At 26.4% G+C, this 17,746-nt stretch overlaps 1 protein-coding gene across 1 annotated transcript in view; it reads right to left on the bottom strand.

The window, feature by feature from the left end:
- The window catches only part of LOC135930495 (isocitrate dehydrogenase [NADP], mitochondrial-like), a 20,788-nt gene extending 3,042 nt beyond the window's left edge, over positions 1–17,746 (bottom strand). The window contains exons 1-8 of the mRNA XM_065467292.1: positions 17,664–17,746; positions 17,538–17,620; positions 17,331–17,496; positions 17,132–17,292; positions 16,420–16,563; positions 7,468–7,604; positions 3,933–4,197; positions 3,545–3,642 (exon numbers count right to left, since the gene is read on the bottom strand). Coding sequence (XP_065323364.1) covers positions 3,545–3,642; positions 3,933–4,197; positions 7,468–7,604; positions 16,420–16,563; positions 17,132–17,292; positions 17,331–17,496; positions 17,538–17,620; positions 17,664–17,724 — 1,115 coding nt within the window. The 5' untranslated portion in view covers positions 17,725–17,746. The remainder of the gene's footprint in view (positions 1–3,544; positions 3,643–3,932; positions 4,198–7,467; positions 7,605–16,419; positions 16,564–17,131; positions 17,293–17,330; positions 17,497–17,537; positions 17,621–17,663) is intronic.

The following is a 17,746-nucleotide window of genomic DNA, read 5'->3' as shown; positions in this document are numbered from 1 at the left end:
AATTGCTAAATTATAAATTAATCGTTTGGATATAATGTACATTTTTAAAATTAAATAAGTTTGAACTGTAATACCAAACGATATGTAAATTAATAAAATATAATCATTTATATATTAAATATAGTAAAATAAAATGTGTCCTTATTTATTTTTTTTTAAAATTTATAAAATAATTTTATCAAAGTCAGATATAAAATAAATGTTTTAACTAAATGGTGTTTAATAAACAAAATTATATGTACTAGGATTCTGTAATGAACTAAACTAGCGTAAATTCCTACTGTTGTTTTCTGAGTTTATTTTTCATAAATTAAACCTTTCAAAAATATTATGAGAAGAATATTAGCGTCTTGTTTCTTACAAGAATTAAATATAGAATTTATTTAACAAAATGTAATATCTCAAATAAAAATTTAAGTCAAAAATATTTTTAAAATATAGGGTCGGGGTATAGTAGTTTTTAATCCATATAAAATATATTCTTAAAAAAATTAATTTAGTCTGTCTTCCTCTCCTATTGTTTTAATCTTTTTTTGTATGTTTAATTGTTTATTTATATTCTAAAATAATAATTTGAAAAATTACATCATATAAATAAAAAACTTTTCAAAAAGTAACATATTTAAGAGAATAATGATATAATTTTTTTTACTTGTCTTACTTACATAGCCAGCTATAAATAATTAACATAAAATAATAATTTTAAAAAAAATTCTCAATATTAATATTTGTTGAAATATTGAGAATTCCGAATTTTTTAAAAAAACTCCTATTTGTTTAACCTCTTTTAAAATTAAGCGAAAGTGAAAAATTCCGAAAGAAACCCTACAATTGGGATGGCAACAACATTCATAGAATCTTAAATAGGCATGTTACACCTATCACCAAATTAAGGCTATTAAAAAGGCCGAATAAGATGCTTGATGAATGCGTTATTTATATTAGTGATCTGCATCGGGCCTATTTTTCAAGCCAAGGAGATTTTTTTATAAAAAATTTCGCCGGCCTGAACCATAAATTTTACGGCCTAGCCCGATTTTATGTAAATATAGAAATTAATTCTTATAATTACTCTAAATAAAAGACATGTTATATGACGTCTAGTTTTTTAAATAAAATCAAATATTTTTATTTTACATAAAAAATTCAATATAATTGATAAATGCCTGGTCTACTTTTGCAGATCTCTAATTTATATGTTGCATGTGACAAAATTGTTGGTTAATATATTGAATGAGTTAACTTTTTTCTATTTTTAAAATAATTATATTAAACTTTTATGTTATTTTATATGATCATTGTAATGATAATATTTTAATCTGACAATTGTCATATTCGTTATTTTTTAAGATTATTGAAATTTTTTGATGACCTCTTTTAAGTCCAAAATTTAAAAATAACGATTATGACAATTGTCACTTATCTATGGTACATCTTCACTAAAATTTTAATATAACACATTTACAATCTAAATTTTTATTCACTTGCGTCAAAAAATTTCAAAAATCTTAAAAAAAACGATTAAGACAATTGACACTTATCTAGAGTACATCTTCACTTAAATTTTATTTAAACATGTTAGAAATATTTATTTTTGCCCATTTACGTCAAAAAAATTAAAAAAACTTTAAAAACAACGATTATGACAAATGTCACTTATCTAGGGTACATCTTCACTGAAATTTTATTTAAACATGTTAGCAATATTTATTTTAGCCCATTTACGTCAAAAAAATTAAAAAACTTTAAAAACAACGATTATGACAATTGTCACTTATCTAGGGTACATCTTCACTGAAGTTTTATTTTAACATGTTAGCAATATTTATTTTAGCCCATTTACGACTTAAAACAATGATTATGACAATTGTCACTTATCTATGGTACATCTTCACTAAAATTTTAATATAACATATTTACAATCTAGATTTTTACCCACTTGCATCAAAAAATTTCAAAAATCTTTAAAAATAACGATTATGACAATTGTCATTTATCTAGGGTACATCTTTACTGAAATTTTATTTAAACATGTTAGCAATATTTATTTAAGCCCATTTACGTCAAAAAAACTTTAAAAACAACGATTATGACAATTGATACTTATATAGAGTACATCTCCACTGAAATTTTATTTAAACATGTTAGCAATACTTATTTTAGCCCATTTATGTCAAAAAAATTAAAAAAATTTTAAAAACAATGATTATGACAATTATCACTTATCTAGGGTACATTTTCACTGAAGTTTTATTTAAACATGTTAGCAATATTTATTTTAGCCCGTTTATAAGTCAAAAAAATTTAAAAACAACGATTATGGCAATTGTTACTTATCTATGGTACATCTTCACTAAAATTTTAATATAACATATTTACAATCTAGATTACCCACTTGCGTAAATTTCAAAAATCTTTAAAAATAACGATTATGGCAATTGTTGCTTATCTAGGGTACATCTTCACTGAAATTTTAATTTAACATCTTTACAATATAAATTATATTTTTACATTTTTGTGTTATAAAAATTAGGTATATAATCCCTGAAGCCGAATTCAAGTCCTGAGCCATTTTTAGTTACGACATGAATATTCTTATTAAAATTTTGTTCAAATTAATCAGTAACCCAAAATTTAGCAATTTACCAGATTTTATAAAAAAACAAAAAATTGAGCAGATTCAACGAGTCAACTTACACGAGCCGACCAATGCGGCTCATTTAGTCGACTCGAGTCAAAGTCGTTTTATCAACTAGAAACTAAGCTCGAGTCGCAGCTAAGTCGACTCAGCTTAGCTGTTCAACATTAGAAATACCTTCAGGAAGAAAAAACTTAATTGGACAAATAAGCGCAATTTAACTTTGAAATATTTAGCGATTAAATCTGATTTGAGATAATATATTAATCATTAATCTCGTAAATGTAATTGAAAAAAGGAGCTGCATCATCCTAAAAGTGCAATTATCTAGGATTCAATTATTACAAAAGGTTTAAATGGTTGTGCTTTATTTGTGGCATTTTATCCTTAAACTAAGAAATGACCTAGTATTTTTACCAAATGTTATTTTCTGCTTAGAAATACGCATTTTAAAAAGAGTCCCATGTCATTCATCATAACCGACAAAAATTAGTTGCTAGATAATATAATAAAAGTAGTGAAATAGTCTTCATGAAGCTTTGACTTTAAACAATATATATGTAAAACGGGGATACTCGCATTTATCAAAATCTCCAAAATAATCGTTAGATAAAAGAATAGTAAGGCATCGTTCTTATACAAAAGCATATTTTCAGATAAATTTAAAATATGTAGAATAAAATAGCTTCAGACTTGTCAACATTCAATTAACTTTGTTAGAATAATTCGGGTCTTTCAAGAAAAATCTTTTTAATTCTATGAAAATTCTGATATGACTAGAGGAAAGTGTTTTCATTCTTGCTATATAAGGTCCGAGTGTTTTTTCAATTTTAAAAATAATGTATAATGAAGTAGTAGTTTTTTTATTAGGGCAATAGTATATAGTTAAATATCTCACATAATTACTTTTTTAGCTTATCATTGCCATCCAATTTTGCACGGTGTTCTAGACCTTTCGTCCAAGCGAATATGCTTGCTATTGGATTAGTGCTAGTTGGATTACCCTATTATAAAACATTATAATATTTCATAAAATTATTGTAGATTAAAAAGAATTAAAATATGGGAAATATTTATGCAATAAAATTATAACGTTAAATTTATAATCATTTTTGAAATTTATTTATATTCGAAAACATTTTTTGAAATTTACTTAACCCTAATCAAGATAAGCTATGACCGTTTGAATCCTTGATATTTATAAATTTAAGTTATTCCACTAATTTAAATTAACTCGAATTGTTCTCTTGCCCAAGACCCCAAAAACGATTATAGGTTATATAAGCTATTCAACCTTCTGATGTTCCCGGTAATGCCTGGTTACTGTTCCGTGGGCCGCTTCAGATTCGACAGTTCTCCCGTCAGGTGCCAGCAATAAAGAGGTCATGAGGCCAAGCGAGCCAAACCCTTGGGCGACCACGTCTGATTGCACGTCACCGTCATAGTTCTTACAAGCCCATACAAACCCTCCAGAAGATTTTATAGCCTGAGCTACCATGTCATCTATTAAACGATGTTCATACCAGATACCGGCCGATTGGAAAGATGCATGATAGTCTCTGAAAATAAACATTTTTTAAAGAGGTGAACAGATAGAAAAGTAGAATTTTGAAATTAGACTAATCAGTTTAAAGTAATTTAATTTTTGGTGTCATATTTATTAAATATCAAAATATCAATATATTTAAAGGATTGGCTATTTTATTATTTGAACAGATGATCTAATTTTTTTTTTATAAAGCTTAAGACGGGTTAAATTTTTATGGTTGAATATCTTTTTCAAATTTAGAAGAGTTTTAAGAAGGCTATGCCGATATTAAGTATAGGATCGGCACCAATAAAATTAAAAAATATCGAATCGAGCTGAAATTTTTTTACAAATCGATCCGATATTTTTATTCTTTAGGGTTATTTTATGATTGTGTATATATAATTATATTTATTTTATAAATAATTTCATAATAAATTAATAAAAGGAACTAAAATATAATTTATTCTTGATTGTTAAAAATTGTATAATACATTCATATTATCTTTGATAAGAAAAGAATTTTAAAATATGTGACGAGAAACATTCAGCTAATGAACGACTCAATTAGCCAATTTCTAAAAACATTAACACAAGATTTTGGCCAAAACTAACTCAAGATTTATTTTGCCCACAGATGGCAGAAAGGTTTAGACTTTTATTGGCAAAATTTTGAGGCGTGGGTAATAATATTTTGACCAAAATCTCGTTTTAGCACTTTTTAAAAATTGGGTAAATTGAAAAGTTTAAAACTATATTCACCCATGAACATTGCAAATATTTTAAATGAGATTATTTAATTTTGGAGAATAACAAAAAACTTAATAATCCGTGAAAGTTAGTTTGTTTTTTTTAAAATAGAAAATCTTTAGGACATTTAACTCAAAGATAGATAGCAAATAAAAAACATAAATATAGAATCGGTGAAAAATATGTGTCGGCTCAGCCCTAGTTTTAAAGAGGTTGTGTATGGCCCCATCAATAAATAATGGAGTAACGTAACTTCTTCGCTAAAGTGGAAACCATCTCAAATCGAACCCGGAACTGTGAACCAGGTTCAGACAGCATCTGAATCTCGTTCACCTAATCCTGTCCTCACATTCTTTATAAAGATTTAGGTTCCAAACTTAATTGAACCCAACTGAATTGAGCTTACGATTCGTTTTTGCAATTTTTCTTTTAGTTGTATATAGTGTTTAAAAATTTAGTAATCAATGAGATACTTATTGATCAAAAGAGAAAGATTGAAGTTTCAGGATGAAATTATAAAATTTCAAATATGTAGAGACGAGTAGGGATACCTGTTTGACAAAAAAATGGTTGAGTGAAATAGTTTATTATTTATTATATGTCGAATAGGTTTAGCAATCTAAACAGGTTGTTCAGTCAGATCAGCGTCGACATGACAGGATTTTCACTGGATGCAAGCCCCCCCCCCAAAAAAAAAATCCATCAGCGTTTTCTTATCATTACATATTTTAATTAAAATGAATCTTTCATACATTTTAAAAAGAATGACTTAAATTATTTTAGCTCTACTACCAACTATCAAAATATTGTGAATATTAAAGTGTATCATTAATTGAATTAAAAACCCCCTCATTTAAATAAATGCATTATTATAGCATATTGCTTGGCATGAATATGAGTTTGCTGAGAATATCTAACCCTTTTAAATGTAATTTATAATGTTCATGATTATTGCAATATATAGATTTGGTCGATGATTAGCAATATCATTGTATTATAATAGGTCTATAATAAAAGTATTAATTTTCGGATATATTTTGTCCTATTTCATCTAAAAATATAATAGATAACCCTCCAATATATCCTAACTCACTTAAAAGCGCTTACCCCCTATTCCTTCTAAGAAAAATTAGATGCAAACTGTTCGTACCCCCCTTCCCTCCCAAATCATGAAAACGCTGAGTCAGATATAGGACTTTTTGAATATTATTTTAGGTTTTATTATATTAAATTATAAAAAAGTGAAGGTAGTAGAGTAATGTTTCAAATTATTACCATTAATCTTGAATCAATTTCATAAAAATTAATATTTTCTATTCAAAAAAAATCAACTAACTTTCCCAAATTAGTTTTTAATCCTTAATAAGTAGTGCTATAAAGGTTGCTTATAGAGCCCTGATAAGTGATTTTTCGCGACCCAAGACTGAATTTAATAAAATTAGGAGGAAAAATAACAAATAACGCTTTTCTTTTTTTGAATAACGGTAAGGCAAAACGTAACTCATTACTTTAAATTTATTCATAACAAATATGAAAAATTAAGTCGAATATTAATTTAGATCAACCACCAATGTTCTTCATTTTTATTTAATTTATATTTTTGACTAATTTTATAGTCACGATTGTTAATCTAATTAATATTGAATTAATTAAGGTATATAAATTTATAATCTTCATTTATTATATAAAGAATATATATCAATAGTACTATTTCTTCAGATAATAATGATTTAACCCCCCCCCCCCCCCTCCAGTACAAAACATTTTTTTACAAAATAGTATATTTGAAATATTTAAATAAAGATGCTAATTTAAAAAAAATTAAGGGCGTCTTATTTTCAGTTTGGAAAAGATTTTGACAAATAAAAACAAAAATCAGATTCGATTTCTTTAAATAACACAAATGCCAGATTAAATTCAGATAAAGATAAATTTTTTTTATAAGGATCTGAATGTAGACTTGTAATGAAGAACTAATAAGTTTTTTAAAAATCATTCTTAAATTTTAATTTATTAAATAGAATACAACCCTCCCATCCTCTGCACCAGTTGAAAGTGTTACAGCGAAAGGCGTGTTGAGCACTAAGCGCTCCTTTATCATTTTGAAAATCTATTGTTAAAAATAAATAAAAAATTAGTATAAAAAAGGACTTATCTTTATATTTGTATAATTTTATCTTTATTGTCTATGGGAAAAATATAAACAAGATTAATGTGACTCGTTGTCGTTAGCAGATATTTTAAATTCCTTTTCTTGTTGCAGATATAACAAAAATACAAATTCTTAGCTATTATATCTTTTAAAATAATCGATTTTTTTAAATATTACAAATTAAATTTATTCCTTTTATAAATTTATTATGAAATTATGAATGAAAAAATATTAATTTTATATAAAATCAGAATACACCAAATAGCAATGAAAATATTGGATCGGTCTTTTAAATATCAGTCCGATCCGATATTTAATATCAGCACATCCCCACTTTTTAAAAGTATGCGAATCTGCCAATCCACTAAAAATAATTTAAAATCTTATCATGAATAATACTTTTCATATATTTCTTGAAAAATATCTTTAAATCTTCCATCATATTTTTTCAGAATAGTATTTTTGGTACTCATATACAAAGGCCATTTCTTAGATAAGGCATATTGAAAGCTTGAATGTGCAAAGCTGCGAATACTCTGAAACCATAATGTATAATAAACTGAAATATAGAAATTGTAAACTATATAATTAGAGCTATAACGATACCAATATTAAAATTTTACATTTTTAAATTTTTTTTTAATTGATACCGATTTTATACATATTTTTATTTTATTTTTGAACTAATTATCCCTTCCTTGTAATAAATCTCCATAATTCCCATAAAAATGTATCTTATAAAATTAACTACATTTTTTAAAGTTAGAAGCAGTAAGGTTATAAAATATATTTACCCAAAATTTTTGTGTATTTTTATTTGCCTTGTATTTTACAAAGAAAGAACTTATATTAAATAAAAATCACGCGAATTTAAATTTCAAAAATTAAAAGATATCAATATTTTATATTCGATCGATCCTCTTGATTATTGGAGAGTTAATGCTCAAAGGTTTTTAACTTTGGAAAACCTTGCATGTAAGTATTTGGCATCTCCTGGAACAAGTGCCTTATCAGAATTAGTATTCAGCACAGCTGATGATATAAGTAGTCCTTATATGAGAACAGTGGCGTATCCAGGATTTTCTTATGGGGGAGGAGGGGAATTTTTCTGGGGGCTTCGCCCCCAAACCTGTCATTTTTTTTATAAAATTTGCTTTAAAAACTAGCCTCAGCTTAAATTCTCATACAATATAAGTATAATATAATTTATTATTGAAAATACTAATAGTAGTGTGTATAAAATATTAATGTTGTTAAAGGGCTCGTTTTGAGACGATTTTTAAAAACGGCTAACTCAATATTTTCGCCAGAAAAATATTAACTAAGCCTCGAAATTTCGATACTATATGTCTAGACCTTTGCTACTATGAGCAAAATTTTCAGGCTTGCATAATATTTTTCTGGATAAATAACGAAGTTAGCCGTTTTTAAAAATCGGCTCAAAACGAGGCGTTTAACAAAACTTTAAAATATTGACTAGAAAATAATTTTAAAATATTGACTAGAAAATAATTTAAAAAACAAGTTCTTTTAAACTTCTTATCAAATACAGTATTATACAAATTTTTTTATTAAATACTATAATTATAATGTGATTTTTAATTTTCGTGGGAATGTTGCCAATTCATCAAGAATTTTGTTTGTCGTTGGAACCAAATCTCTGTGGATATTTAACAGAGCTAACCCATTTAGCCGAGATTCGGAAGTAGTACTTCATAAATATGTTTTCAACCTTCTTAAGTTGGAAAGTCCTTTCATTCGTACATGTTATAATAGGCAAACGTGGTAGAATATAAAACAACTTCAAAATATTAGGAATTTGAGGCAAGGTTTCTTTACACCGATTGAGCGCATCAATAACATGCCCAGATAAAATAGCTAAACGTAGTAAATATTTATACCACAATTCGAATTCACTGATTAAATTTATTTCAGTATCAATATCATAGGAATAAAATTTTGCTAAATATTTAATTTTAAATAGTGGCATTAGAAAACGAAGATGGATCTTTGGGTATTAAAACTTGAAGATTGCTAAAGACTTGTTTTTTATCTAAAAACCGTACTTTTATTTGCGATAAAAAAGTATCTAAGAATGGGATGAAAGTGGATATTTTATAATATTCTTCAGTTGAGCCAATATTTATTTTACATCTCAATAATTGCCCAGGTGCTAGACGAGGTTTAATTAGTGTTATATCATAAAATTTAGCCTTCGATTCAAAGTCTATATAAATATTGAAAATATTCATCTACATTCATTCTTATTGTATCTACCTGTTCATATATATTTTCCGACAAATCAATAACCTGAACCTTATCTAAATTTGGTTTTTTTAAATTTCTACAAAGTAGTGAGCTATAGGAAAATAATTTATTGTGCAACTAGCAAAAACTCTGAATGATCAATAGAATTCAATAATGATATCGCTTCTGACTACACATTACCTTTTTTCAGGCTCAGCCTTATTTAACTTTTGTATTTCTATTTCTTCTGTTCTACAAAATCGAAGTAAAAATAAAATATTAAAAAAATTATTATTATTAATAATTAATATTAAAAATACTTATTAATTCTAACTTACTAATAATTTTGAATTTAATAAAATAATTATATATAATAAACTAAATTACCATTTGATTTCAATCTCTTTGACTTAAAATTTTTCCATTTTATTAATATTTTTGAATAATGTTAATGTACTCACAAGGAAAGGAAAAGGAAATTTTATTTATAAAAAATAAGTTTTATGTTGAGAAATTGATATTCAAATATTTGTAAAATTTTGATTGGGGGGGGGAGAGTAAAATTTTTATTAGCTTAAAATGATATTTATAAAAACAGTCAAATTTGCGATGAGAGGGGGGGGAATCACCCCCCTCCCCTCATTGGGAATCACCCCCCCCCCCATTGGTTACGCGCCTGTATGAGAATCTTATTATTACATAGACTTGAGGCTCTCTTCTGTAGAAAGAAAAATATTCGATTTTTGTTATATTTAATTTTATATTCAAATAAACATAGTTTGTATTACATAAAATTCAATATGAATATCTATAGTGCACTAGCTTATATACTTAATTAAAGGCTAAAGGGTCACTCCATGTCAAATCAATCACTTTTCGGCCGACCCCTTTGATTTCGATAAAAAATTGTAGTCTAATTATATATGTTCACATTGATCATAAACAAAATTTTAGCGCATTAGCAACTATATTGAGATAATAGGGGTTAAAGGTCCAAAAAACGTCTTTTTTTCCTTTTTAAATAATTAGTTTTTAATTTAAAACCAAATATGATCAAATATTGAATCTAATATCAATAGCTAAGTCAATAATTGATAATTATGGCGAAAAGATCAAAATTAATTTTTATTAAATATGGGTCATATTATGGTCAATAGAAAATTTGAAAATAATATATCGAAATGAATATGATCTCCAATTTTTAATCTTTTTAAGAAATATTATCCGTTTACTATTTTTTTAATAATTTCTTCAACAATGCATGGCTAGATATTTATTTTAAAAAAATATTGCGATTTCTATACTTTAAAAAAAATAGATGGCGCTATATATATATAATAGTTTTAATAAAAATTCATTTTTTTATTGATTAAAAATATTTTAATGTATATATATCATACTAAATCGATTACAATGTGCATTATATATATTTATTTGTAATTCAGATCATGAAATTTTTAAAATCTTCACAAATTTTGCCTAATTAAGATAGTTTATAAATTAATTAAATCTTACTTCATCTAAAGAAATACAAAGCCTGGTTAGCTTGTGAGATTTCTTCAGAGATAATATATGTTTAACAGGTGTGAGTTGACCAGCGAGAAAATATGAGATTTAAGCAACACTAAAATATCATCTATCAGAGGAAATTTAAATGAGGCTGAAGGTCCACAAGGGTGTAAAAATAGGATTTTTACTTCTTCATTTGTATCATTTTTATCGATTATAAATCCTAACCACCATTTGTCATCATATACACATGTTACATATCCGTTAATATTTTTAAATATAATTTTCTCATTTAAAAACGAAACTTGTTTTATATTAAATTCTTTGGAATTTGAATATATTTTGGTTTTTAGTCTATTTTGATCAATGGGAATAACCCGTGAATTTTTTGGGTCCCAAGGATGGGCAGTGCAGAATTAAATCTTTTACGAGGGGCTAATTATCCTTCAATATATTCTAGATTGGATATATATTCAAATTGAATTCCATTAATATTTTCTTTAGCATAATTATATAATTCTAATGGGGTTAGGATTTGATTTATTTTGGCCTTTGAAGACTAGCTCTGGCAACTAATCTATTGACAGTTCCTATTGTCACATACATTTTTGCCGTGAGCAGTGTCAAAGAAATGCCATTCAGCAGGAATATTAAAATCGTATTTATGAAGGCATATGTTCAGAAAATTTTTGCGTTTCATGTATTGAGACGCGGCTCCATCTGAAAAAATTTTTTTTTCTGGTTTAGAATTCAATTTGGCTGTTAAGAAATTAATAAAAATTTATTGATAAAGGTGGACTGCACTAGTATTATGGTTTAATGATTCGGATATAATAACAAAATTTATATTTTTTAAATCTTCTCCAGATTTATAATATGCTACAAATGGGTGTATAGTGGCCTGCACTTTGTTCCAATGAAATCCTGAAATCCATCTTGTAAAATAAAGGAATAATTTAGAATTGTTAAAAATTCCCCATCTTTTAAATTTTCTTTGGAATTCTTCAAAAATAAAGTTTGTTGTTTACCTATAAACGAGTGACGCAGTAAAATTTGACTTTTTCTAATAGATAATCGACGAAATCAACAATGGACTTTATAATAGTTTCAAGATTTGCTCTATCCACCGTGATCCATTGTTTAAACGTAACATATTCTATACGATTTCTCTGAAACAATTGGTATAATTGGCCAGAGATTCTATACCAGGGCATTGATAAAAATTTGTTAAATAACATTTTGGCTGAGAGGGATTACAACTAATTTGGGCCAAAAGACAGTTACAAGAATTTATATAGTAGTCTTCTCCTGCTGTGATTTCAGCTATTACATTTGTCATTAATTTCACATTCTGATGAATGGCGCAGACATAAAAGTGTGTGCCACTAGCTCCAATACAGTTTTTTGGTCTTAGTTCGGAAAATTTAGAGAATCCAATTGATGATATATTTGGGTATTCTTTCTTAAACATCTTTTCAAGTTGAAATTATAAATTTTTAGCAAAATTTTGATCTTCGAAAAAACTATAATTTTGTTTATCTCTGGTTTTTTAAAATAATTTAAGATAATGACAATTACATAAAAGAATCTTAGGCCTGGTAATTAATGTGATTTTCGATTTTTCCCTTAATAATTTTCCTGCACTCCTTTAATCCTGCTTTTTTATTCGTGTGCTATCGGATTTTTTATTTTATATTTAAATATTAAAAAAATTGTTAAAATTTCTGCGAATATTTCAGGGGAATGACCGATACCACTTTTCGGCCCGATATCGTATCTAATTATGCATTCTGTAAAGATACCAATGGTTTTAATTTTTAATATACTTTCTATTAGTATAACATCTTATAAAATATTTTTTATTAAAAAAGCACTTATTTATATAATAAATAATAACATTAATCTATTTACATAATAAGTAATAATCAAATATATTATGAAATTTGAAATAAATATTTAAATTAATATCTATAATCTCTTCAGAATCTGTTTTTAGTGAAGCTGGTGATATTGACAGTTACCATCGTCGCAGACTGACCTCTGATAAATTGGAAATTTTGATATATCAAAAGATATTTGTTTATTACTTATTACGTATATAGATTAATGTTATTACTTATTATATAAAAGTGATTCATGAATATAAACTATAACTATCATTATAATACATTTAAATGACATAAGTTATGGTATAAATTATAGATGTTTTATTAATAAAAAGTATATTAAAATTAAAACCATTGGTATCTTTACAGAATACAAAATTAGATATGATATCGGATAGGTAATCGGCCGATATCAATTTAAAATCGGGAATATCGGATCGGATCGGCCTCCAAAAAGTGGTATCGGTACACACCCCTAATAATTAGGGAGTCTAAAGAATTACCTTAGAGAAATAGAATCCGGTGGAAAAATATTATTGGCCAGGAACTTCCAAAAGGTAACAAATTTATGGTTTCTGATATATTTAAAAAATAAAAACATATTAATGATGAACTCTTTATTAGAAGGTAAGTGGATAAGTAGCAAAGAACTTTAATACTTCTATTAATTATATCAACCATTTGTCAAATATAAATCACTATTGCATACATGATAATGCATTGGCGATACTGTTTTCACTATGATGCATTATAGAGGTGGGCGCGGGCCTAATTTTTCATTCACGGCCCACCTGCTCAAGGTGGTATTTAAAAATATCACGCCCATTCACGCTTAACACTAAAAAATTTTCGACCAGACCCGCCCGCTCACGACAAGCAATATTTTGATTCACGCCCGAAAATTCACGGTGTTTTTTTTCAAAACTATTGCTATAATTTTACACTTTTTTGAATTCATTCTACTTATTTCTCTAATTTCTAATCCATATTAATAACAAAAAATAAATACTATCTATAAATCGAAATTTATTTGGAAAAAGAAGAATGTCCTGTGTACGTCTTTCCTCTAGTAAGAGATTGGCTACAGAAAATAACCTTTCACTAGAAGCTGAACTTGCAGCTGACAAAATTTTACTCGATAATTTTCTCAAAAAAGGAAATGAATATTCCTGCTTCCAAAACTTCAAAATATTGTCTTGTTATTTATCTTATATGAATCTTTTAAGTTCATCCTCACAGCTTTCATCGGTGATGTTGATGCTTCATCAGAATCATCTAGAAATATACGGTTTTTATGAGTGTAGGATGAATTAGGAAAGTGATAGTTGGTATTGATCATTTAGAATATACTGTTTTTTATAAGTTTAGGATAAGTTAGGAAAGTTATAAATGGTAGTTGGCATCGACTTATGCATATCATCTAATTTTATGTCATTTAGCATTTTTAAGATTGTTTTATATATATCATTTTCTTCTTTTATTAAAATCTTAAGTCTTTTGAAATTTGGATCTAGAATTAAGCCTACTATAGTGGCTGCATAATAATCTTTTAAATAAAATCTTGTTCTGTATTTTAAGGTTTTGATTATTATTGTATCATGTTCAGAAGGTTAACAAAATTTTATTAATTTTTGTTTCCATAGACAAACTTTATTTATTGTGGGACGAGAATCTACTCTCAGATTATCCGAGCATTCTTTAAATACTGATAAAAATTTATCTAACTCGCGTATGATGCTGATATCGATTGTGGCTAATCTATTTAATTCTTGCTTGCTAAACAAGTTAACCTGCATTTCAGAATATGATTTTAAGAAACTCTGTATCATGATATATACAGAGTTCCATCTCGTTATTACATATTGTTTAAGGGTGTGGCTTAGTTTGCTATTAGCTGTGTTTGAAATATTGTATTATTTTTTTACACCATTTATATTTAAGGCTATTTCAGTTAAACAATTGTCAAAAATATAATGCATAATATTATTTAGTATATGGTATATATATGCTAGCGTTTCCTCATCTTTGAATGCATTTATAAGATTTTCTTGGTTATCACTCACAACTAGTGTTGTTAAAAGGCTCGTTTTGAGCAGATTTTTTAAAACGGCTAACTCAATATTTTAGCCAGAAAAATATTGCCCTAACCTCAAGATTTCTATAATATATGTGTAGACCCTCCTTCTAAGAAAAATCTTCCAGCTTGGGTAATATTTTTCTGGATGGAGTATTGAGTTAGCCGTTTTTAAAAATTGGCTCAAAACGAGCCGTTTAACAACACTACTCACAATTATACATTTATTTAAGTAATTTTCTACTTCTGTATATTCTCCTAAAATTGAATTGACTACACTTTTAATTTTGACGTTTTTTTCATCCATTGCCCTTATGGCCAAAACAAATGTTTTAATTAAAATCCTTAATGATAATATGTCCTATAATGGTTAAAAAACTTAGATTTTTATAGTCATCCGTCCAAATATCAGTGATTATGGACAATGATCATGCTCTTAATCTTAAATTTTATTTCATGGTATATTTTTGGACCTATAATTCATGAGAGTTTTCTTGTTCACAACTTTTATATTTTGTTATCCATATGTAACACCAACATTTATCTCTTGGCCTAGCTTGTAAAATCCTTCACTTTCTGTTGCATTTAAAGATTGAAGATATTTACAAATAAAATATAACTGACTTTTCTGTAAAAAGTTTAAGCAAAATTTAGCATAAAGTCTCGCGATAAAAAACACCTAAACATAAAAAGAAAATAGAACTAACAAAATGATACCGGATGTTGTTTATAAAATGCGAAAGATCTTTAGTTTTAATAAATTTTTTTTAAAAAAAGAACTAAATTAAATAAGAAAATATATAATATTATTATAAAGTTGCAAATTTATATTTATAAAAAACAATTTAAAAAATTAAAATTTCCGTGAATCACGGGAAATTTATGTTCACGCCCGATCAAACCCGCGGAAAATTTTGGGAAGGCCCGTCACGCCTTGGAATTTAAAATTTATTCATACTCAACCTCTAATGCATTAACTATAATATCATTTTGCTGTAATCAACATTTGCGGAAAAAGTTTCGCAGTAGTGACATGAATGATACGATATAATTCATAACAATACAAAACTTAAATAATTTGCAAATAAAGCCAATAAATATGGGGAGGGTTAAGGTAGATGCAGAATTGTTGTTCAAATTGAAGGTAAGGTATAGAGACCTGTATAAACACAAACTTGGGCCTTAGCCTGCCCAAGGCTCCACAGCCCAAATTAAAGAAAATGTATTTAAAAGAAATCAAACTCAAAATATTTATTTTATTCTATATTTTTAATGTTATGCATTAAATTTAAATATTTATCAATAGCTTTGATTTAATGCTATTTTTTTCAAGTTATTATTTGTTAGGAAAAGTGGCAAAATTTTTAGTGGAGTATTGTCTTCATATAAAGAAAAGAAGACAAATACCATATATGTAAAAGAAATCAAGGTTTTCATTTTAACTTTTGCTCCAACAATGGCAAGTGCAGAATTTTCAACTTTAAAAAAAATAAAACTTAGTGTACACAGGATGTCACAATTGATTATTCACATAATTAATTAAATTGAAATTATATTTTAATAACTAACACCAACTTCTTAGGATGAAATATGTATATTACTATTAAATAATAATAATAAATTGAGTGAATTTACCTCATCTGTATTGTACATAGCTAAGCCAACTCCTTTTCCGTTAAATGAAAATACTTTATATTTCTCAGGTTTTTTCGATTTATCAGGAGTAAATACCAGTTCCAATGTACCAGGTTCTAATATTACCAAATCAGTAGCTTTATACTTTAAAATAATTTTATATAAAATAATAAATTATTGTTATATTCAAATGTTAAGTTAAAAAATATAATATAATTATCGAAATGTAATATTTTAGTCAACAACTTAAAATATATAAACAAGATAAACATTTATAGCCATAAACATGTTTCACAGAATATAAAAATAATCAAATATAATTTTCATAAATCTATCACATAAATGATTTATTATACTATATTAGAGCCCAGTAGGTTGCATGAAGTTTAACTCAGGCTTAAAAAAATTAAATCAAGCCAGGTCAGGTTAAATTTTTTAAGAAAAAAAATTATCCTTGCATAAGTTTAAATTTTAAATTAATAATAATAAGTTATTTTATTTAACTTAATAAAAATATTTTAATTACTACTTTTTTATTTAATAACTTTTGGCCATATTCAGGCCAATAAAAATAAAGGTGAACGCATGCTTAATCCTAAGTAAACAAAATTTAGAACAAGATAAGATAAAAATTATTTTAAAATTTTTTGGCCAGACAAGGTGAGAGGAAAAAATTATTTACAGGGCTTTGTATTTATATATATATAATAACCTGGTCACCAAATGCATGTCTTCCAATAACAATTGGCTTGTTCCACCCTGAAACAAGTCTAGGAATGTTTTTACAAATAATAGGTTCTCTAAAAACAGTGCCTCCAATAATATTTCTTATAGTTCCATTAGGACTTGGCCACATTTTTTTTAATTTAAATTCTTGATCAATAAGTAAGATTCTTTATCTAATTATTTACCTTTAACTCTATCTTCGTCTGGTGTAATTGTCGCACATTTAATACCAACATTATATTTTTTAATTGCCTCAGCAGCATCAATAGTAACTTGATCATTGGTTTTGTCCCGATTTTCTAATCCTAGGTCAAAATATTCACATTTAAGTGATAGATTGGGGAATATAAGCTTAAAATAAAATTTAAAACTTAATTAATATCACAAATTACTTTATCTTTAATTGATTTCCATATAATTTTTGTCATTTCATCACCATCAAGTTCAACTATGGGATTTTTTACATTTATATGAGCTTAATTTAATATTATAAACATTCAATAAAATCTACAAATTACTATATCTTTGTGCCATATTACAATGGGGAGACAATCTGATAAGGGTTTTGATAGTTTCCATATTTTTATAGTTAAAAAAAAAA

Source organism: Gordionus sp. m RMFG-2023, chromosome 5, assembly GCF_954871325.1.
Source record: "Gordionus sp. m RMFG-2023 chromosome 5, tfGorSpeb1-WG-v2, whole genome shotgun sequence".
NCBI lineage: Eukaryota > Metazoa > Nematomorpha > Gordioida > Chordodea > Parachordodidae > Gordionus > Gordionus sp. m RMFG-2023.
Note: the sequence above shows the minus strand (reverse complement) of the source record. Positions and strands in the feature narration are given on the sequence as shown.